Here is a 23614-nt window from a genome sequence, read left to right as displayed (position 1 = left end):
TGGACGCGCACCATTATGAATGCCAGTGCAGCCGCATACTTTTTAGTGTCACTAAAATTAGTGCAATTTCGGGGGCCGATTGCTTGAATTGTGAGTTCAATAGTCTATTATTTTTCACGGAAAACACAACAATAAAAGAGTACAATGACAGATTCGCTTAAATAGGCGTTTTTACATAAAATAGCCTATTCCATCATCATCTTTTCAGTCAGCTCTTCACTCTCGTGATTAATGAAATTTGACTCCTGTTGCTGATATTTGCTGCAACTTTCGTTCAGCTCACAATTTAGTAAGCAAACACGTTTCAAATGTGTTTTTATTTTATTTTTGTGTATGTGTGTGTATATGTATGTATATATATAAATATAGCTTATGTTTCAAATATGAGTTAATTAACAATCGTTGGAAAGAATGATACTTTTAAACATAACACTAAACCGTCATTAGGTGTCGCCAGGCGACCGTCTTAATGAGCGAGTCATTGATTCATTCGTTTGAACGACTGAGTCATTCATGAATGAGATAGATGTTTATGGATTGATTGGTCATTGAATCTTTGAGTCAACCGATTCGTTCAAAATGCTGAATCATTCAGTAATGAGAACGCGTTGCTGTGAGATGCGCGATGGTTCTGCTGTGATCTTTGTTTAACTATTTTCGCTGCTGAAACAGAAAAAAAGTCAATATTGCATGTAAAATGTAAGTGATTTGACGTGTGTGTGTGTGTGTGTGATTGTGTGTGTGATTGTGTCTGTTACAGTGATAAGAGTTTAACCCTTGTTAAACTTTAGGCCTTGTCTTTTTGGATATATATCTTTTTATATTAAAAAATAGTCATACAACCCATATATTTTAAATGTATTGTTTGCTTTAAATTACATTAAGATTGTATGTTTGGTAATTGAACCTGAATGAATTTTAAATGAATGTGCTATATTTCAGATCATATATTTGTTTTCCTTAAAATTTGAACTAACACTAACTTTATTCTCATCTGAATGATAGATTATTTATTTCTGTACAAAATAAAAACACATTTGATTTTTCTTTTTTAATCAATGTAGAATGTGTAACTGAAAAAATAAACAGATTAGGGCTCTGTTTGATGACAAGAAATGAAAACCAATGCGATATGATGAATGTCCAAAAGATGGCTCCCACAGACTGTTTTTAAATAGGATTGTTTGATATTTTTTGCTTTTAAACTGTGTGTGTGTGTGTGTGTGTGTGTAAGAGATTTTGGTTGGGTGACAGTTGTAGTTTACAGTTTGACAAGAGTTTATAGCTTGACAAAAGCACAATGTTGTGTTTTATTGCAAGTGTACACAAATATAAGTAAACACTTTGCAGTTTGAATAATGTCCTGTATGAACAAAAGGACGGAGTATGTTTTTATGTCTACATTGTTCAATTACGCCACACACACACACACACACACACACAAACACACACACACACACACACACACACACACACACACACACACAAACACTATTTTTCTAATCAGATCAGGCAAGTAATATTCTGTCTTGTCTCTTAAAAAAACAATATATATATATTTATGTATATATATATATATATATATATATATATATGTGTGTGTGTGTGTGTGTGTGTTTGTGTGTGTATATATATAAATATAGCTGCGAGCAGCGATGAAAGGGCCAAAGCCGGCGGCACCGCCACCCCGGTTATAGCGCCACCAACTGGCAGCAGGAAGTCTGTCACTTTCAAAAAGCTTTGAAATCACCTGATTGCTTCAAACTTCACTACTATGATGTAAACACACGGCAGATGTAGACCTGGATGTAGACCTGACCTTTCAGAAGGTTGCTCTCGCATACTTTGTGGTTGATATGTGCCCTCAATGCACACTTTTGCAGAGCCCACACTGATACAAGCTCTACAGCACACTTCTTTTCGACAGTCAAAGCAGGGTTACGTTTTTGCACGTCGTGCACAATAACCCTAAAGGCACCAGGGTGGCGGTGCCACCGGCTTTATATATATATATATATATATATATATATAAATATAGCTGCGAGCAGCGATGAAGGGCCAAAGCTGGTGGTACCGCCACCCCGGTGCCTTTAGGTAACTAAAGGCACCGGGGTTGCGGTGCCACCGGCTTGGGCCCGTAATCGCTGCTCGCAGCTATATTTGATAATTATCTTTAATATACAAGAAACAGTAACAGCCTGCATAGTCTCACTGCAAAAGGTTATTGCCCTCCATCCTCCCATTTCCTGTCTTGGACTCCATGCAGAGATCCATGTGTCAGTAATTAAGAGTAGCATGTAAGCTTCATAAGGAAAGTGAGGGAGGGGAGAAAAGGATGTTCTAGAGAGGTTAAGGTCAAAGGGGTAGAGAGCTGGGGCCCATTTACCCTGACAAGAAAGGGGTGGTGCAGTTTGTGTGTGTGTGTGGACATCTTACAAATAGATGTCAGCAGGAAAGCAAAATGGAGTGGAGGATGTCCTTAATTGCTCTGTCTGTCTCCGAAAGTGATGATTTTACACTCAACAAGCATCTCTTTTTCTATGTGTAGATCTTGATGGCTGCTAAATCTGCCTGCCTGTCTGAATTCTTCATTCATGTACAACACCATGTACGTTATTAGTAAAACAGTTTGGAAACAATTATTTTCTAATATTAGAAAAAAATAAAATAAGTCTTTATGCTCATTTATTTGATCAAAATACAGTAAAAACAGTAATATTGTTAAATATATATTAAAAATATATTAAAAATTACAATTAAAAATAACTATATTCTATTCGAATATATTTTACTGGAGCCATAACTCCAGACTTCAGTGTCACATGATCCTTCAGAAAACATTCTAATATATGCTAATTTGGTGGTCAATATTTTTTTCTTTTATTTTTATCCATTTTTGCTGCTTAATATTTTTGTTGAAATCATGATCCTACGGTGGCCCAGTAGTGCACAACACAAAGAAATTTAAAAAGCAAACATAAGTTCACAACACAACAAAATGGAAAATGTACAACACAATGGAAATGAGCCACAACACTGTGCCCAACACTGTGTGACAATTAGACTCTCCACCACAATAACAACAACAACTAGTCTACAACACAATAAAAACGAAACCACTGTGAGAAACAAAGCATCAAAGGCGAGGTTTCTATGACAGTACTTGGCACCTCCACGATATCAACACATGATTCTGCAAATAACTGCATAACAGCTCTAACGCCAACATCAGACCCATTAAACCCAGAGGTCAAAACCAAGTCAACACTGTATGATCAGCGCTGGAAATTCTGGGACACACTAGTCTCCACTTCACAGCCAGGAGAATTGAGTCCGACTCCTCTAAACTCACACATACATTAAGCGCCAAGACAAAGCTGATCGATCGGTTCATCTCTCTCTCTTCCCTGTGTGATTAACAGATGGGAAACTAATTAGGTTTTACAACAAAAGCCTTTAAATTACTGCTTCCTGCTTACACACCCTTGATGTTGAAGGTTTTCTTTCTGCATCTCTGAAGGTTTTGAATTTCTCATATGATAATTCAGGCAATAATTCAGAAATATCAGAGAGATGGAACTATCATAATGAAGAAAAAAAGTCTCATAGAGAAGAAAAGAAAATATTAATTAATTAAACAGTCCGGCGGTATTTTTATTTCTAAGAAAAATAAAACACTGCTTATTAATATTTAAAAACATCAAGTGGTGCAACCAACATGCAAAAACATAAAGGGAATTATATCATAGATATGACCCCTGCAGAACCTCATGAATACATGACATCTCCAAAAAATCGAATAATTTAAATAAAATACCAAATAAAAAGGTTATATTATATTTATGATGATGATAATATTAATAATTCATGATACTTGTAAAAAAAAAAGTTACCTGTAAAAATACACTACCATTCAAAACTAATTTTGTGAAATATTACAATTTAAAATGAATGTTTTCTATTTTAATATATTTTAAAATGTAATGTATTCATGTGGCAAAGCTGAATTTTCAGCATCATTACTCCAGTTTTCAGTGCCACATGATCCTTCAGAAATCATTCTAATATGATGATTTGGTGCTCAGATAACATTTCTTATTATTATCAATGTTGAATAAAGTCAAAACAGGGATACTTTCAGAATTCTTTGAGGAATAGAAAGTTCATAAGAACAGTTTAGTTAGAATTAGATTTTAACATTTTAAATGACACAGTCTTTTCTGTCACTTTTGATCAATGTAATGCATCCTTGCTAAATAAAGGCATTAATAATTACTTATTACAAGAATACTAGAGGTGTGCATCTTCACTTGCTTCAGAGTGCACCTCCTGCACTTTATTTTTTACATTTATGCATGATCTTTTCATTAAAAACAAAAACAGAAACAGATGCAAGTGCTTTGCTTCCTAAACACACGCACAACTTCTTTATTAATATAGGCTATAATAAGAGTAGCCTACTTTATTTACAATAACACAGCAGAATAGTATTATAGGGCTATTTAATTTATTTTTAAAAATGTAAAAATCGATTCTTTTGTAAAAAATGATTATATTCCACAGCTCTATATAATACACAATATTTCTAAGCATGTGCTTTAAATCCGACACTCTTATTTGCCATTGTGTCAGGATATTACAAATAAATAAATAAGTCTAAATAAACAAGTCTCTTACCAAGTGTATCTTTGAGATTTTTCACCAGAGAACCTTTCTTCAGACTGTTCTTGCGTTCAACGTAATTGGAAGGAACAAAGCCCGTTCTGTTGGATGCATTTCGCACTCGCCACCACGTTTTTGAGTCATCGAGAAGCCACAATCGCTCATTTTTCCTAATGTCAAGTTCCTGGTCTTGTTGTGCCGTATAGTCCCACTTGGCAATAACAATCGCCTCCTCTGACATCTTTCATGGAGTCCCTCTGAAATATAAATAAAAGAAGAAATTAGAATCCTCATCCAGCCAAATGACTTTTAATAGACTAAAGGAGAGTGTCCTGGACTCATGACCAGCCATGCAGATTCTGGGAACTAGTGTGCAGCTCTGCTCTGTACAGGCTATCCCTAGACACTGAGCAGCAACCGCAGGAGTGACAGGACGGATCAAGAGCCCTGCGTCTCTCTCTCTTCCTCTCACACACTCCCCACGAACAGCAGCCTGGGCCCTCAAAAAAAAAAGCCTCCCCTTTTCACCTAACTATCTTAAACACAGTAAATTATTCAGCAGATACAAGAAGGAGAGAAAAAAAAGAGGAATATTGAAAGAAAAGAAGAAAGTGAATAATCATTTCAGAATACTATAAGGAATGAATTAAACAAATCCATGTGAACATACTGAGCAACCAACATTATGAGCAGGGTGAATAAAAAAATTGATAATAGCTAGCAACATAACTAAGAAAAAGAAAGAGAAAACAAAAGACAAGGAAATATAGCTTTAAAGCATTACCTAATCAAAAAATGAAAATTCTGTCCTCATGTTGTTCCAAAGACTTCCATTGAAAGTCAACATGATCAACATTATCAATCTTCAAGAAGTACATAAAAAGATATAGTAAAAATGTAAAAAAAATAATCCATATGTAGTTTATACAAATCTTCTGAAATCTATATGAAGAACAGATTTTAAAGGTTCTCTAAGCGATCCTGGGTGACGTCACTTCTTGTTGACGTTCGAACTATTGTCAAACAAAACGGAGGCTAGCTAGACCCTCCCTCCTCCTCATCCGCACACTAACCCCCCAAACCACACCCCCAAACCCTTCTTGTCGGTCATTGGCTGGAACAGTTTGTTATGTTTTGGGGAGCGGGTCGCTGCAGTTTGTTTTTGGTGCTGTTTGTGAAGCATGGGCTGTCTACAGAGATCGCGTTTCTTTACAGTGTGTTCAGGGGACAGGCAGCCAGCGGATAGTGAGGAGATGTTTGCTGTATGTGACAAAAAATGTTTTGGCCTAAAAAACACATGACATCGCTTAGAGCACCTTTAATTTAGGTTTTTATTTACATACAAAACATTAATGGACGCACATACATAGAGCACATCAAATATGGTAAATGGAAGCTCAAAGCATGCTTAATGAAGAGAAATACAAGAACCAATGAGGTTTCTCTTCCCGTGCATTAAGCATGCATATTTTATATCTTGCATTAAACATTTTTGACCAATCAAAATGCTCTCTTGAATAAGTATGCACCTCTCTTTAACACTGATTATCAAGTAGCAAATCACGGTTAATGACTTAAAGGGATAGTTCACCCAAAAATTAAAATTCCCCCATGATTTACTCACCCTCAAGCCATACTATGTGTAGGCTATATGATATTATATTTAAATAAATGTCCTGGCTCTTCCAAGCTTTATAATGGCAGTGAATGACTGGTTCCTGTTTTGAAGTCCATAAAGTGCATCCATCCATGATAAAGGTGCTCCACACGGCTCTGGGGGGTTAATAAAGGCCTTCTGAAGCGAAGCGATGCGTTCGTGTAAGAAAAATATCCACATTTAAAACTTTATTGTCTAAAATAACTAGCTTCCGGAAGACGGCCTACGCAAATCGACTTACGCCAAAAGAGTAACTCTTGACGATGTATGACGTAAGGATGCGTGGGTAGTGTAAGCTTTGACGCCTCTCGCGGTTCAGACAAACAGGGCTGGGCAACGAACTCAAGTTCCTCCCACATTTCTCTTTAAAAATTGTCGTTTTAGACTTTTAATTCGTGACTGGTGTTTTGTTTTGCTCTATCCTCTGCACTCCCACTTTCGTCATTAGTTACGTCGTGCGTCAGGTCAAGGGTCACTCTTTCATCATAAATCGATGCGTACGGCCTTCTACCGGAAGCTATTTTAGTCGATAAAGTTTTAAATGTGGATATTTTTCTTACACGAATGCATCGCTTCACTTCAGAAGGCCTTTATTAACCCCCCAGAGCCGTGTGGAGCACTTTTATCATGGATGGATATTTTTAAAATATTAAATTAATATATTTTTTACTATAACTCTGTCATATACACCTAGGATGGCTTGAGGGGGAGTAAATCATGGGCTAATTTTAATTTTTGGGTGAACTTTCCCTTTAACTATAGCCTATTGGCCCAAACTTCCCCTTTCAATAAGAAATACATTAACACATGATATAAACCTGTGCTTCCTTGTCAAGCTGTTTCTTTACTGTGGCATTCCCTCAGACTTCCTCGTACATGTGTGTGTGTGTGTGTGTGTGTGTGTTTGAGAGAGTGTGTCAGTGAAAAAGGCTTTATAGGACCATGATGGCACTGTGTGACAGTGCTGCTTCCTGCTCCAGGGACACACTCAATATGTTGTTGTCCAATTACTCTGACAGCTGCCACACACAAACACAGATGCAGGCTGAGCAGCAAACAGTGGACACTTCATGATACTGTACACAAACACTAGCCACTTCATCATTAAATGGCCCCCTGCCTGCCTTGTGACAGCAGGCTACCTCATCCCTAACGCCAGCACAAAATGACGAAATGTAAGTGTGTTAAAGTGGGCCGACCGTAACGCCACAAATTGCAGGTCTTGTTAACTACTCGCAGATATAAAATGACAGCTTACAAAAGACAGCAAACCTCAGGTATGACTATAAACTGCTACTTTGGAAGTTTAAGAGCTAACAAGCACAGCAGTCACCTTCCAAAACCACTGGCAGATCTTTACGTTCCACTCTCTCCCATTCCCAGTGGAGTAAGGAAACCTGTCAACACACAGATAAAGCTGTCATGTGTGTCAACACCGGGTCGATACAATTACAATGACTGCCTGACAGCCAGAATTTTAAACAGCGAGGGATCAAATCTCCTCTTCGATAAACAAGCATGTCGTCTCCTAGATCTTTCCATTCCTTGTGTGGTGTTGAAAGAGAAACCTGCCCTCGCAGAGTGGAAAACTTTTTTTTTCTTTGACACCTGTCAAACTGGGGTCTGGGTAAACAGAGGACACTTCTTGCTTACAATGCAGCGTTATATCCCTGTTACTTACCCATGGTGCTAAGCTCATACAGCCAAATTGTCTAAAATCATAATCTGGTTATGCAACATGATTATGGATCCAAAATCCACTTTTTAAAAGCATACACATTAAAGTGGAGGGAATAAAAATCAATCTCCATTTCCACTAAATGACAGCGCTTTAAGGGCTGACTAGGAAGGGCAGGGATACTTTACAAATAAGCACATGACTTCAAATGATGTTACTACATACCTACTATTTTTAGCATTCGTTTTAAATCAGTTTGCATGTCAAAGTCAAAAACATCAATTACACACATGCTTCAGACACAGTGAACTGTGAATGCAACTACAAATGCATTTTCTATAAAAAATGTATAGGGATTATTCAGTAGGTGAATGCATTGTGCATGTTTTCTGTAAGCGTTTTCTGTTTTAACAGCCATGGACAGCATCTACCACTCAATGCACGTTTTTATGCTCGATGCGACCAGTGGCGGTTCTACATTGAATTACACCCTGGGCGAGACCCCCTTCGAGCCCCTTTAAATCATCTTTATAAAAAGAAAGGGTCAATAAAGATAAATTCCTGACATTTATAATGCACAGTAGCTTATTTTTTTATTATTAATAGTAAAATTCGGTCCGATTTTCCCATGGCTGTCGTTGCTATACAAACATGCACTGCGCTCTCCACAACGACAAAGAAGTTTTAGTAGCTAATGGATTTCCACCACAGAAAAACGCTTGCTGTAGCTCTGCTAAAAGATTTATTTACGGAGAAGAGAAAAACACCCACGTGTTTGGGTGCACCCCCATACTGAAAAGATTAAAAATGTTCATCTCGCTGCTCCTGGAAAAAATGAGCGCGTCGCTTCAATTATGAGCGCGCTTCCCGTGCGCCTACATTTGAAATAACGACCTCGAGCGCGCAAAAGACGCAATATGTGAACTTGGTGAGCTACCTCCAATCTGGAGACCCCCTTGACATAGCTTCTGTGCACGGCACCTTCTCAGCAAGCAGGGGCGCCATTGCCAATAATTGAATTGAAATGATAGAAAATAGAAAACCTTCGCGGCGCAGAGGATTTTTTTTAACTGCTCGTCCCGCCCCCCATGTGACATGAAAAAATGCCGCCCCGGGCGACTGCCCGGTTCGCCCGTGCCTAAAACCGCTACTGGATGCGATCCATCACAGATGTCACACACACCTCACATTATGCTTTATCATTTTTAGACTGGCCTATTTTCTCCAAAAGACGGGCAGCTAATATAATAATATAAGCTGCTAATATATAAAGTCGTCGAAACTGGCTATAAAACAGATGTGATAAAGTTTGTCGAACACTATATTTACCATATACAGTAGATACTAGCCTATATAAGTTAAAGATGAGCAAAAAAAAAAAAAAAAAAAAAAAGCACAGAGAAATGCATTTCTTGTAACACTATTGAAAATGTAAGGTTGTTGTATACGGATCTCATTTTAAACAAACTATTTCCAATAAAAAATATATACATGCGCCGACTGATGGCCCTTTCCATGTAGCCAATGAGCTGCATACTCCCTCTAGCTCTGTAACTCAAATAGTCTTGCATTGTGTTTGCATGACCGATGCCCCATTCACAAATTAATCACTCTTTGGAGTCGATTATGTTCAAAGACTTGATCAAACAGGTTGGCAAAACTGTCTAAATTGGTTTGCGAATCATTTTGAATTATTTGTTCAGTTTCCTGCATGCACTGAATCGTCTGAAGTGGTTTCTCACTCTTGAGTCGTAACAGGAAATTGAAGAAATCAGTCACCTATTGTTTGCCAGTGATGAAGATCTTTATTAGTTGATTACTTGCGCTTGCAGAAATATTCATTTGATTACCTTTTGGAGAACAGATGGAAGAAGATCCGTCAATGTGCATTTGATTTGTAAGTGTTCAGAGCACGAGCACATGTGAAGTGTTTTCACTCTTCCTTCTCTGTGTCAGTGGTTCCCTTTACTTGCATTTGAACACAAAACTCTGCAGGTTCACTTTATTTTGACATAAATAATCCAAATGTAGCTGTATACGTTATTATACAAAGCAAAGGACATGCAATGATATTGTGGCTACAGAAATTACAGAAGTATTAATGCTTATCCCTGTGTTTGTTGAAAAGAGAACAAATTATGATAATATAATCATTTAAATAAATTAAATATCATAATAATAACATGTTATTGTATTGAGTTTTTTTTTCATTTGATACTTCATACTCTCACTCAAGTAACTATTAAGATTATTACTTTTACTTTGAGTAAATATTTATATTATTAAGTACTTGTACTTTTACTTGAGTACAGTTTTTGGATACTCAACCCACCTCATCATAACCCTTTTTATTAATTAAAAAACATAAGAAATGCTTTTCCATTTTAAATTGTACATGATATACAGCTCCCCACCTCTCTAAATCAGTTTACAGTGGCCATCATTAATGTCTATTTGTGCAGCAGTATGTTTTAAATCCTCAAAGTAAAAGCTCAGTAGTGATTCAGTTTTGTTTCCATAGAAGCACCGCAAGAGCATCAATATCTAGTTTGACTCATTTTGAAATTCCTACCAGTGTTAACCCCAAACCTTGGTATTTATGCAGGAGGATTCAAAGGCACTGTGTGCTGATTTCATTTCACCCCTAAAAGAGTTGAAAAAGCCTACATTTTTTTATAAGAACGCTTCTAGCTACAGTGTGCCAAAATCAGCCAGACTAGTGATGCTCTAAAATATATATTTTTTTACTGAAACTGAAATTTAAGTTTTCCATTTAGCCAAAAACCAAAACTAAACTCCTTTTATCTACTCCAATTTTTTGTTGAAATACAAACCTTTACATGGTGTCTGTAATGAAAACTTACTTTCATGACTGATTTATTCAAACATACATTAACAATAAATAAATCAAGAAATTAATAATAAATAATCAAGACATTACAGGTTAAGTGTAAATATAATAAATATGTATTTACAGTGCACACATTTAACAAAATGCTTCACTAGTTTTTTTTTTCTAGTTAACTAATGAGCTGTGGATAATGATATTTTTTAGGTAAATGTAACATGTAACATTGTTTACATGCTGTTTTACTGATATATTTCCACAGTTGAACATTAAACAATGCTACAGCGACATTTGTTTGAATTTGTGATAAAATTTAGACTTTGACAGCTGAGACTTTGTTTCATATCAAAGGTAGCAAAGCACAAAGCATATTGTGAATATAACAGTACAAGACTGATATTGCATGACAGCTGCTATCGGTTCATCAAAATGAAGATTGATTAAAATCAAGAAATTTATAGTCAACCCAGCCATAGCATTAACCTGTCGTAGCTTATCCACGTTGTGTTCACAAACAAAATAGACTCTGACACAGTCAAAAAGCACCACAGGAAAAGCGCTCATTAAATGCCACAGTTTTGATCAATGATTTTGGCCATCCAAAACCATTTGCTATTCCAGTTGAATATTTTTGGTTGCCTCACTGTACCATCATGTAAGTATTTTCCTAATGTATCCAGGAGCAGAGATGCTATGGGAGCTTTGGTTTTGCTAGTTTTCAGCAGATGTCTCTCAAAGCGACAGCTGGAAGATGCAATCAGACGAACAACTCAAGAGCACTTGAATTTCCGCCAACAGAAGCGCGCGCCAGTCTCACAGTTTCAGGAATCAAAGCAGCTCTCCAACAAAGGACCATGGGCATCTCATTCACCTCTAAATATCTCCTCTTTAAATGTCTTTATAGAGTAACTGCTGAACACAAAAAGCACTTTGCATTAAACTGTGAATTATAATGTGAAAACGCATTAAAAGATGGATTCAGAAGATACAAGATTAAGCAACAAGAGAGTTTCACTGTCCTCATCCATTTGCCTAGAAAATTACCATGTGTAGCATGTATTGAATAGCCACCAAATTCTGCTTTAGGAGAGAGAGAGAGAGAGAGAGAGAGAGAGAGAGAGAGAGATGAGAGAGAGAGAGAGAGATGAGAGAGAGAGAGACAGAGAGAGAGAGAGAGAGAGAGAGAGAGAGAGAGAGAGAGAGAGAGAGAGAGAGAGAGAGAGAGAGAGAAGAGAGAGAGAGAGAAGAGAGAGAGAGAGAGAGAGAGAGAGAGAGAGAGAGAGAGAGAGAGAGAGAGAGAGAGAGAGAGAGAGAGAGAGAGAGAGAGAGTAACCAGTCCCCAACAGCCTCAGGACAGCAACGCCAACTCAAGACCAAACCAAATTATCAACAAGCAGAAAGAAAAATATATTGAATACTGGAAAGAAACGACCAAACACAAAGTAAATTACAACTTTATCTGACCCTAAAAGAGAATTCACACTGGCAAATTACCTGAGTACAATAAAATGTCCTAAACTAAGAAAAATGTTGACAACGTACAGACTAAGTGAACACAGCCTGGCCATAGAGACGGGTCGGCACAGACAGAGCTGGCTCCCACAAGAGGAGAGACTCTGCTCCCAGTGTGACCGGGACAGGTCGAGACAGAGCTGCACTTTCTAACCTCATGCCCCAAATATAATACACTAAGACAAAAACACTTCCCAAACATTTCCCAAATATACCCTGAATTCAAATCCATATCAGACACACAGAAAATCCCATATTTACTAGGAGAAATGCCCAAATGTGAGATAATTGCTGCAAAATATGTCTCCTCATGCCATGAAATGAGGACAACCAGTGGAACCTCAGATGGATAAATAATTGTACAAATTTTCAAATAATTATTATTTGATTGTTTGATATTTTAGTAATTGTTTTATTTAATTTTTTATTGTTCACTTTTATTTATCTATATGTTTGTATATGTCTATTGCTTTGGCAATATTGTGCTATTGTACACATTCATGCCAATAAAGCTGAATTGAATTGAATGAGAGAGAGAGAGAGAGAGAGAGAGAGAGAGAGAGAGAGAGAGAGAGAGAGAGAGAGAGAGAGAGAGAGAGAGAGAGAGAGAGAGAGAGAGAGAGAGAGAGAGAGAGAGAGAGAGAGAGAGAGAGAGAGAGAGAGAGAGACTCATGTAGACTAGAAGCCAAAGTAGACTAGAATGTTATCTGACCCTAAAAAGAGACTATAATTAGCAGAATATCTCTCTACTGTCAGAGATAGAAAGCAGAGACAGATCCTCACCAGGTACAGGCTCAGTGATCACAAATTGGCAATTGAAACAGGAAGACACAAAAAATCGTGGCAACCAAAAGAAAACAGAACGTGTGATCACTGTTTGACAGGTGAGGTTGAGACAGAGATGCACTTTTCTCCTACAATGTGAAGCGTTCAAAGACACAAGGAACCTTTACTTTGAACAAATTTAACTATATAATCCCAAATTTTAAAGACCTGAATGAAATTTCTAAATTAAACTTTCTCCTGGGAGAAGGAGACAGAACTTATCTTGCTGCCCAATATGTACAGATATGCCACAACATGAGGGACAGCGAGGTGACCGACACACACACACACACACACACACACACAAATATATCCAACATTGTGTTAAATGTTTATATATAATATATATATATTATATATTTTGTATATGCTTTGGCAACATTGTTTCAAAAACTTTCATGCCAATAAAGCCCCTTTGAATTGAATTGAATTGAATTGAGAGAGAGAGAGAGAGAGAGAGAGAGAGAGAGAGAGAGAGAGAGAGAGAGAGAGAGAGAGAGAGAGAGAGAGAGAGAGAGAGAGAGAGAGAGAGAGAGAGAGAGAGAGAGAGAGAGAGGGATTGATACAGGCACAGAAAGATGCTTTTCAGATGGCAATGCTCTCAGATCCCAGTACATCTGTAATACTCGCACAAACACAAAACATACTCATAACACACTAATCCAGCTCTTAGTGTCAGTCTTCTTCATTACCATAAAGAGATTGACAGCATTAAATCGGCTCACATTTATGATAAACGCAAGTCGATTTAATGCTCTCAGTCTCTTTATCCCTTTATGACAGGATGTAGAGAAGGACTAAAACTAGGGTCACACATACAAACATTTCAGGAGTTGATAAGCAGTGAAATGTCATACACACTATAAAAACGTGGATATGGAAACAAAGTTCGGGGTCTGTAAAATTGTTTAACGTTTTTAAAAAGAAGTCTCCCAAGCTCACCAAGACTGCATTTATTTGATCAAAATAAAGTAAAAAAAAAATGTTCTTAATATATTTTAAAAGTAATTTATTGCTGAGATAATTTTCTCACATGTGTCAAGTAGATAAACACACTGCTCCTGTTTTCCCAAGTAAACAGTCAGTAATAAAAAAACAGAGCAGTAAGCGGTTTTGTCTTTTTCGGCAATGTTTTTGGAGTAATTTTAAACAACATAATAGACAGTTGCAGAGATGCTGCATTTACATCGCAAAGACTTATGCACAGATCTGATATTTTCCAGAAGATCGGAAACATTTAAACGTTTTTTTGGTCCGGATTACATTCCCTATCCGCTGTGTTAGTGTGTTTACATTAATACCTCACCCAAAGGGAGATTTTGATCAAGAAGCACATTTGATCATTCATGCATGCACACATGGCTGCTGTGTTCGAAAATAGCTGCCTGCCAGACAGACAACACTTGAGTTTATTTTATTTAAAAATAAAGAATTAAAAACTGAGTGAGGAATCATAAGGTTTCTAAATCTGTGTAGTGTGTCTCAACTCTTAAGTCTACAAGAAGAAAGAGGCATTAGACATGTGCAGTGTGTTCAGGGTATCCACATGTTGGTATGTAAAAGAGCTGCACGATTATTAATCATTAAAAGATCGCAATCTCGATTCAAACACCCACGTGATTTCATTCCTAAATGACAATGATTCGGCCATGTTTATTAAACCTTTGACAAAATCACAGCGAACATTCAACTCTTCGTTGGCGCTGCCGCTGACCCGAAAGCAGTTATTATGTAGGCTCTAGGTATATGAAACAGCTTCACAAACAGTCTTTTCAACCATACAGTATTATTTCTGTTACAAATATTTGAATTATCACAGAAGTACTGTGATAAAAGTTGATTAATTTCGGATATAAACACTGATGTCTACGGTAGCGATCAAATTAGAGCAGATCACCTTTTGAAAGTAACTTGGGACTTTAAATAAATATTGTATCAATTACAGTGTTATGCCACAAGTGAGTTAAAAATGTATGTCACTGAATCATTCATTCAAACCGATTTTTAAAATAATTCATTCAAATAAATGAAACATTTTAAATAGACTGCAAGACTTTTTTCAGAACTAATAGTACAGTAAATTACTTATTTTGTTTAGTTGTCTATTGTCTGTTCAGAATGGTGGGAGAATGGTGATCTCTATTTAAAAAAAATCATGCAACTCTAACGATTTGCATAAATGTTTGCATTGTGGGTTGTGAGGGAGATGAATGATAGTGACTAGGTCAGTGGGAAAGAAAGACATTAGGGGGGTTGTACATTATTGGCAGTTGTGCTTAATTCTCACTGCAGTCAGTTTATTCTGTGTGTGTGTGTGTGTGTATAACCATAACTAGTGTAACTATCTGGATTATTATTTTTTTCAGCACCCAGGCGGTGAAGTTGATCCATGTGACTGTGCACTCTTGTAACCCAGTTGCTGGGAAAGCCTTGACCCTGAGGTGAAGAAGGGATGAAGAGAGAGAGAGGAGGGGGCTAGTGAGGCCACATGGGCCAGCTGTGACACACAGGAAGTCAGAAATGTGACCTTAAAGTTATAGTTCAGCTAAGAATGAAAATTCTGTCATCATTTACTCATCTGTACATTTCGGACAATCCGTATGGCTTCCTGTTTTTCCATTAAACGTGAAAGGGGATGTTCTGTAAAATGCTCAAGCTGCTCTTAACCCTCTGGGGACCAAGAACGTACCCGTGCGTTTTGGCAGATTTTTTTCACATAGCAGAAAAATAGACTTAAACTACTCCATCATTTCTGGTCATACAGAGTTATGAAACATATTTTAAAAAAACTGTTAAATGTCTACTTTTTATGTGCCCACCTACAATCGAATTAAAATATTGTGCTTTTGTAAAATAAAGAAAATAAACAGGGTGTGCGTTCTGCCTCTCCGTGTCCGTGAACTTTTTTTCTGGAGAACTTTTTTTCACCCAGACATGAGCAATATATGTTTATGATCATTTAAGTTTGTACTTTTAAATTATATAATTTAAAACTAAAATAAATATTCCCTATTTATGTAATCTATATAAAAAGAGAGAGGTATCAGCCTTCTCATTATCGTTCTCGCATCTCATTATTCCGCTAATGTGACACGCCCACGGAGAGCGCGCGCTATTCAAACGCTAATGGTCTGAGGCAACACATTGAGACGTGTAAACGCCCATATAAACTCTGTAAACACACTTTATTTAGTCAGATTAATGTACTGTCGTCTTGCGCGGCTGTGAGGAATAATCCTGGGCCATTTACCTACCTCAGAACAAGAGCTGGTTTATTTTCACTTCGAGGAGCGAGCTGAGCTGTAAGTGTTTTATTCTTGTGCTTTGTTCTAATCGCGATGAATAACGTTAGTGTCTGTAAACGCAAAAAAATAGCCTACTGTTTAAATTTGAATCATGTTTCTGTGTGTGTGTGTGTGTGTTTTTGTGTGTGTGTGTGTGTTTTTGTGTGTGTGTGTGTGTGTGTGTGTGTGTGTGTGTGTGTGTGTGTGTGTGTGTGTGTGTGTGTGTGTGTGTGTGTGTGTGTGTGTGTGTGTGTGTGTGTGTGTGTGTGTGTGTGACTAGTTTAGGATAGATTAGAAAGTTTTAACTCTAAGATAGACATCAAATAAGCTTTTGTTAGCAGTTTCTGCTCATATGTTAAATATATAGTATGTTTTGTCAAAAATAAACTTATCAACTGTTATAGTGTTTGTTCCAGCTAGGCTATATCAAAATAATGAATCCTTAACTTTGAAATATGTATAATAAAATGTATTTGCATACTTTAAAAAATAATACTTTATAAGAGATTTATGGAAAAAGACAATTTTCTTTTCAAGATGTTTCCAACTCTAACTTTGAACCAATTCTATTGAATGGCCCATATAACCTATTTGCACAGGATTTGTTTCCAGGTATGACTAAAAATGTGCTTTTGACTTTCATTTATATTTATATATATATATATATATATATATATATGTCTGTGTGTGTGTGTATATATTTAAATATATTTTCCTTGCATTCTTTCTTGTGACACACCTGAATGAAATGAATGCATCTTTGTCTTCTCAGGTGAGAATCACCTAATTATACATGAGGGGGTTGGGCCGTTCACGCCCATTCGCATATTGCCTTTCAAACAAAAAAATGTTTTTCACAATTTAAAGCAATCTATGGTTTTATGTGAATGATTAGAAAGGATGATTTTCAGATCATTTTGAAGCAAATACTCTAGGCCACAACATCCATTAGTCAAAAGTCTTGTGGACACATATTTAGTATGTGTTTTGTGGCCTTATTTCAGAAACTTTGATTTTTAGTTTTATCAATAAACATGCATAAACAATATTCTCTCAAAAATACAAACATGTACATACATGTTGCTCACATATTATAGTAGCCCTGTTTGTGCTAAATAGAGTGTAATTTCACCTGTGCCAGTAATATGTTTATAAGCAACTGAAAAAAGCACAAATGTCAGGGCATGTCAAAACATCTCAAGGACCCCAAAAACACCTTGGTCCCCAGAGGGTTAATGAACGGGAATGAGGACTTAATAGCCTCAGGCCCCAGAAAAGGAGAAAAGCTAGATATATAATACATAAAAAGTACTCCATTTCATACAATACCTTTGTTTAAAGCAACACTAAAGAACTTTTCCTCTTCGGTCGCCCTACAGGTTGGAAGCGGAATTGTCCATTACCGCTGTCGTAAATAATTTAACCTACTGTCGCACACACGCTCGTTGTTTATCCAGCACCGGCTTCGGAATGAACGATGTCCACAGACAAGGTAGATTATGTTGCATGATTTCATGAAAGTATGATGTATTGCGACATCAGAAACCAAGAAAAACTAAATAATGACTATTGTTACGCTTGACGTAAAGCAAGTCAAATTTGTAGTTTTCTTATGTCTCATTAGAACTACAGAAACGCGACCCGGTCTGGCAAACTTGCATAGTGTGGTTATAGTAGATATAGGGCTGCAAAACGATGCAGAAGTGCCTTTCACCCTGTTACGACTTGATGAACCACTGATACCATTTTGGAAACATTATTTTAAGGTAAAAAATTCCTGTGATGGCAAAGCTGAATTATAAGCATTTATTACTCCAGTTTTCAGTTTCACATGGCAAAAATCATTCTATGTTCATATGGTGCTCTAGAAATTTCTTATTAACAAGATGTGCTGCTTCATTTTTTTTGTGGAAACTGATAAAACATTTTCTGTATTCTTTGATAAAAAGACAGATAAAAAGGAATTTACCTGCAATATAAATATTTTGTAATATTCTAAATGTCTACTGTCACTAATCAATTTAAAGCATCCTCGCCAAATAAAACTAAAGTATTAAATTCTTTAAAAAAAAAAAAGTACTGACCTCAAACTTTTGAACAGTAGTGTATGGTGATTTTTTGAGCTTGATAGCCTCTGGTCGCTGTGTAGCTTGTGCTGTATATAAAAGAACATGAACATTCGTCAAATTCTTCTATACTTTTTTTGTCCCACGCAATAAAGAAATTCATAGAGAAAATTACGATGACAGTTTTTATTTTTGGGTGAACTACCCTAGGAAAGAGATCAGCCAGTATATTTGGTTAAGCACTGCCGTTTTTCTTGTTAGCAGAAATGAAAATTCATGTAAATGTAAAAGTCATGTAGAATGGAAAAGGATAAAGAAGCTTTTCTCTGCTCTCCAATTTTCACTGAAAACACTATGATTTCAGCTATAAAGTGCAGCCTATTTTTACAAACACAACAAACATAAGACAAACATAAGCTGGAGTGCTCTGGTTTGGCCTGACACATTATTGCAGCAGAGGAAAAAGACAGATGAGGCTTATTATCGACTTTCAAGACCACAACAGCATATTTTTAAAAGAGAAAAATGAGCTATAAACTTCCAATTCCTATTTCAAGCCTAATATTACAACACCCTCACAACCTCTGAGGTTTCAGAGAGTGATCTAGTGTTCAAACCAAGTTCCATTTGTGAGTATTTCTTGCCATGGTTTGGTTCTCAGACATCAAGCCCACAGACCGCCCACATACACCATTATTCGCTAACCACCTGATCTGTTTGCACACTAAACTGGAAATGCTTTTTCGAAGAAAAAGAAAAAGTCTAAATCTGAAAAAAATCTAAATCTGATCCTGTAGATGGCTGACATCTACAGGATTTCCGTGCGCCTAGTGTCCAGCGTTCTTTGATGGTCCACCAACGAAACCTTGTTTACAAGATCCAAGACTGCAGCCAATGAATATTTCAGTGGAGCAACTAAACACTGGATTTGAAGAAAAGTTTTTAAAAAAATACATATATAAAAAAGTTTTTTGTCTAAGGTCAGTGGAATCGCTAGGTTTACTGGGTCTACTGTAGAGTTTGTTGCACTTGGTGCAAATTGCATTCCGGGGATGTGTCCCCCTCTGGTCCCTCTGTACAGTGTACACAGTCCCTTTTTTCCCCGCACTAGCGACACCCCTGTCTGAGGCACTTAGCTGAATTTAAAATAGAATTTCACAAGGCCTTACTCTCTGAGAAGGGAATATCTGTGGCAGTTAAACATGCAAGTACTTACAGCCTGTGATATTACACTAGTCTGTTAGAGACACTTACCCGCCCTTAAACAAGATGCTGAAGCAAACAAACTATTCCAAAGCGGCCTCTTCCTGTCTAAAGGCACGGGTATACTTTACGTTCTGCTCCGTCTTGCGCACTGTTGAGTCTGTGAGCCTTTCAATGTATACTCCTTTGGCTGTAAGTGCAGAAAGAGCACATGCGCACTATCTAGTTGACTTTGTTTTCAAGCGCTCAAGTCACTTGCTCATGCACTGTTGTACTTTTCATAACTATTTCAAACAATAAAAACTTACCCCCAAGCATGGACTAATATACACTGATATCATGTGCATGTCAATGTGACTTATTTCAATTTCAGACAGTTACTTTTTTAAATTCTCCAAATATCATGGCATTTTAGCACTGCAATAGAGTTGTGAAAAAGTACTGACTTTGGTACCAAGTCGGTACTGAAATTGTAAAAATGTGACGCTTTGAGCACTGTTGAGCGGAATCGTAAACACCTCTGATTGGCCCCTTACGCGGTCATCGGATATGTCTGTGATTGGCTACAATGATCAGCGCTTCAAAAACTTGTTGTAAATATACATAAATGACGCTCTTCACCAAGCGCTTACACGGATACAGACGGGAGCGGGAGAGATACAGTGCTGTCAAACGGTCCCGCTCCCGTTTTTTAAAACACTTTCAAACACTTCCGTGTGCTCTCAAATGCTCCCGTGCGTTGATCATTGTAGCCAATCACAGACATATCCGATGAGCGTGTGAACACAATGGCCAATCAGAGGTGTTTACGCTTCCACTCAACAGGACCACAATTTAAAAATTTCAGTACGTGGTACTTTAACTAAACTTGGTACCGAAGTCGGTACTTTTTGACAACTCTACACTGCAAACTTCTGCTGCTGTGTGATAATAGCCTCTGTGACATTTAAAGTCCTGACACTTATTTTAGTCGAGACATCACTGGTCACAGTATCTCAGTCTCTGTCTCACCCTGCCTTTGCCTTCTCATCTCTTTCTCACTGTAATCGTCTCTCTCTACCACTGTCCCCTTTCCAAATTCCCACGGTTTTAATGCACGAGGGATGTAGAATCTGCTTCCCCAGTTTAATACTTGACTGCGTCCCAATCTGGTAGTTCAAACCGCAGATCCCTTAAGGTCCAGCTGCAGTGTCTTGGCGCCAGTGTCGTTCACATCCTGATCTATCACGCAGGTGCACACAACACAGCCTTGCAGCACTGTTGCGCTAACAGGAAACTAAAAAGCTGACAAATTTGACTGACACGACAGTACCATCCAGAACGCTTAGAGGAGCGAGAAAGAGAGCACTTTAAATCTTTCACAATCTCTCAGCAACTGCACCAGAGGAAAAATAACTTATGAGGAACTCAGACCACACTGTTCTTGGCATTCAGATTACAAAAAGCTGTCAAGAATCAATGTTCTGTTTGTCTGCTGCCTCTAATGCTTCATTACGTTTATAGTTGTATATGGGATATTTACAATTGATAGGAGGGGTTTGCTTGTATAAGAAAGCAAAATGGCTACTGCTATTCCCGTTGAGTTGTTTGCCTGTCAACAAGTTGTCCTGTGTGCCCTCATTTACGAAGACATGCATAGAATGTACCTAAATGTGAAAGTCTACACTTTCCAAAATTTTCATATGAATGGTTTAAAAATGCCCATACACAGAAAAGTTTCCTAAATGCATCCCACTTTCTAAATTGCAGTTTATCCCAAATTAAAAAATGTGAATATACACTCACCGGCCACTTAATTAGGTACACCTGTCCAACTGCTCGTTAACACTTAATTTCTAAGCAGCCAATCACATGGCGGCAACTCAGTGCATTTAGGCATGTAGACATGGTCAAGACAATCTCCTGCAGTTCAAACCGAGCATCAGTATGGGGAAGAAAGGTGATTTGAGTGACTTTGAACGTGGCATGATTGTTGGTGCCAGAAGGGCTGGTCTGAGTATTTCAGAAACTGCTAATCTACTGGGATTTTCACGCACAACCATCTCTAGGGTTTACAGAGAATGGTCCGAAAAAGAAAAAACATCCAGTGAGCGGCAGTTCTGTGGGCGGAAATGCCTTGTTGATGCCAGAGGTCAGAGGAGAATGGCCAGACTGGTTCGAGCTGATAGAAGGGCAACAGTGACTGAAATAACCACTCGTTACAACCGAGGTATGCAGCAAAGCATTTGTGAAGCCACAACACGCACAACCTTGAGGCGGATGGGCTACAACAGGAGAAGACTCCACCGGGTACCACTCATCTCCACTACAAATAGGAAAAAGAGGCTACAATTTGCAAGAGCTCACCAAAATTGAACAGTTGAAGACTGGAAAAATGTTGCCTGGTCTGATGAGTCTCGATTTCTGTTGAGACATTCAGATGTTAGAGTCAGAATTTGGCGTAAACAGAATGAGAACATGGAACCATCATGCCTTGTTACCACTGTGCAGGCTGGTGGTGGTGGTGTAATGGTGTGGGGGATGTTTTCCTGGCACACTTTAGGCCCCTTAGTGCCAATTGGGCATCGTTTAAATGCCACGGCCTACCTGAGCATTGTTTCTGACCATGTCCATCCCTTTATGGCCACCATGTACCCATCCTCTGATGGCTACTTCCACCATGTCACAAAGCTCTAATCATTTCAAATTGGTTTCTTGAACATGACAATGAGTTCACTGTACTAAAATGGCCTCCACAGTCACCAGATCTCAACCCAATAGAGCATCTTTGGGATGTGGTGGAACGGGAGATTCGCATCATGGATGTGCAGCCGACAAATCTGCGGCAACTGTGTGATGCCATCATGTCAATATGGACCAAACTCCCTGAGGAATGCTTCCAGCACCTTGTTGAATCTATGCCACGAAGAATTGAGGCAGTTCTGAAGGCAAAAGGGGGTCCAACCCGTTACTAGCATGGGGTACCTAATAAAGTGGCCGGTGAGTGTATATATATATAATGAATACATTTCAGTTATGTAATTATTATTACAAAGCAGTTGCTCATTTTCACATAATAATATTTAAGCATTTTTTGATTGTCCATTTATCTTTACATTTTAATAAACAATGTCAGATTATTTTAATCACTGGCAATAAAAAAAAAATTCACTGCAGGTATTGCCTTTATAAATCCCGATTTGCTCCTCACTTTTGTGGTAGGATGAAATCCTTGAAATTTAGGATCATATCCGATCACACGTTCATTTCAAAAAAGGCCCCTGCTTATCTCAGTGAAATCAGAGTTGTGGATTTCTGTTTCTGCATAGTTTGCTTGTGTTCAAGTTTGTTTGTGTTCTTTTCCACTTTTCCAGTTAGGAATAGAGAATTCTGATTTTCCATGTTGAATAGAAAGCAGCATATCTCCGCTTCTATTGCAGTGTATAAATAAATCTTTCCACAGTGCATGCTAAGAAAACTATAACCAAAACACAGGAATGTGGAAGGATAAATGCACATTTATAGGGAGACTAAAAACCTCCCAGACATGGAAATGTGTTATAAAATTTACAATTATACATGCATGCAACTATAGTGAAGAAAGAGATCTTCCCTTTCATAATATAGTGACAACAAAAAGTTAACTATTTGGGGAGTCACTATGAAATAAAATACGTAAAAAAGGATATGACAAAAACATGCCTTGGCACACTCCATGAACAATCCTGTCCTCATCTATGAGTCCAATCACTCTAAAAATGTAAGCCTGCCCTGCACTCATTTTACAGATGCCACATTTATAATATACTTAGTTGATCTGCATTATTTGCTTCCAGCAAAACAGTAATTGTGGTGTTATTTTTTGTTAATCACAAAAGAGAGCACTGGCATATTATTAGT

The 23614-nt window shown here is 37.6% G+C and overlaps 1 protein-coding gene across 1 annotated transcript in view; it reads right to left on the bottom strand.

The window, feature by feature from the left end:
* nck2b (NCK adaptor protein 2b) overlaps positions 1 to 23614 on the bottom strand; it is a 90515-nt gene that overhangs the window by 51528 nt on the left and 15373 nt on the right. Inside the window, exon 2 of the mRNA XM_056233605.1 lies at positions 4678 to 4919. Within this exon, the coding sequence (XP_056089580.1) occupies positions 4678 to 4903 (226 nt within the window). The 5' untranslated portion in view covers positions 4904 to 4919. The remainder of the gene's footprint in view (positions 1 to 4677; positions 4920 to 23614) is intronic.

This window comes from Rhinichthys klamathensis, unplaced genomic scaffold (genome assembly GCF_029890125.1).
Source record: "Rhinichthys klamathensis goyatoka isolate OS25496 unplaced genomic scaffold, OSU_Roscu_1.1 h1tg000372l_1, whole genome shotgun sequence".
Classification (NCBI taxonomy): Eukaryota; Metazoa; Chordata; class Actinopteri; order Cypriniformes; family Leuciscidae; genus Rhinichthys; species Rhinichthys klamathensis.
This window is presented reverse-complemented; position numbering and strand designations above follow the sequence as displayed.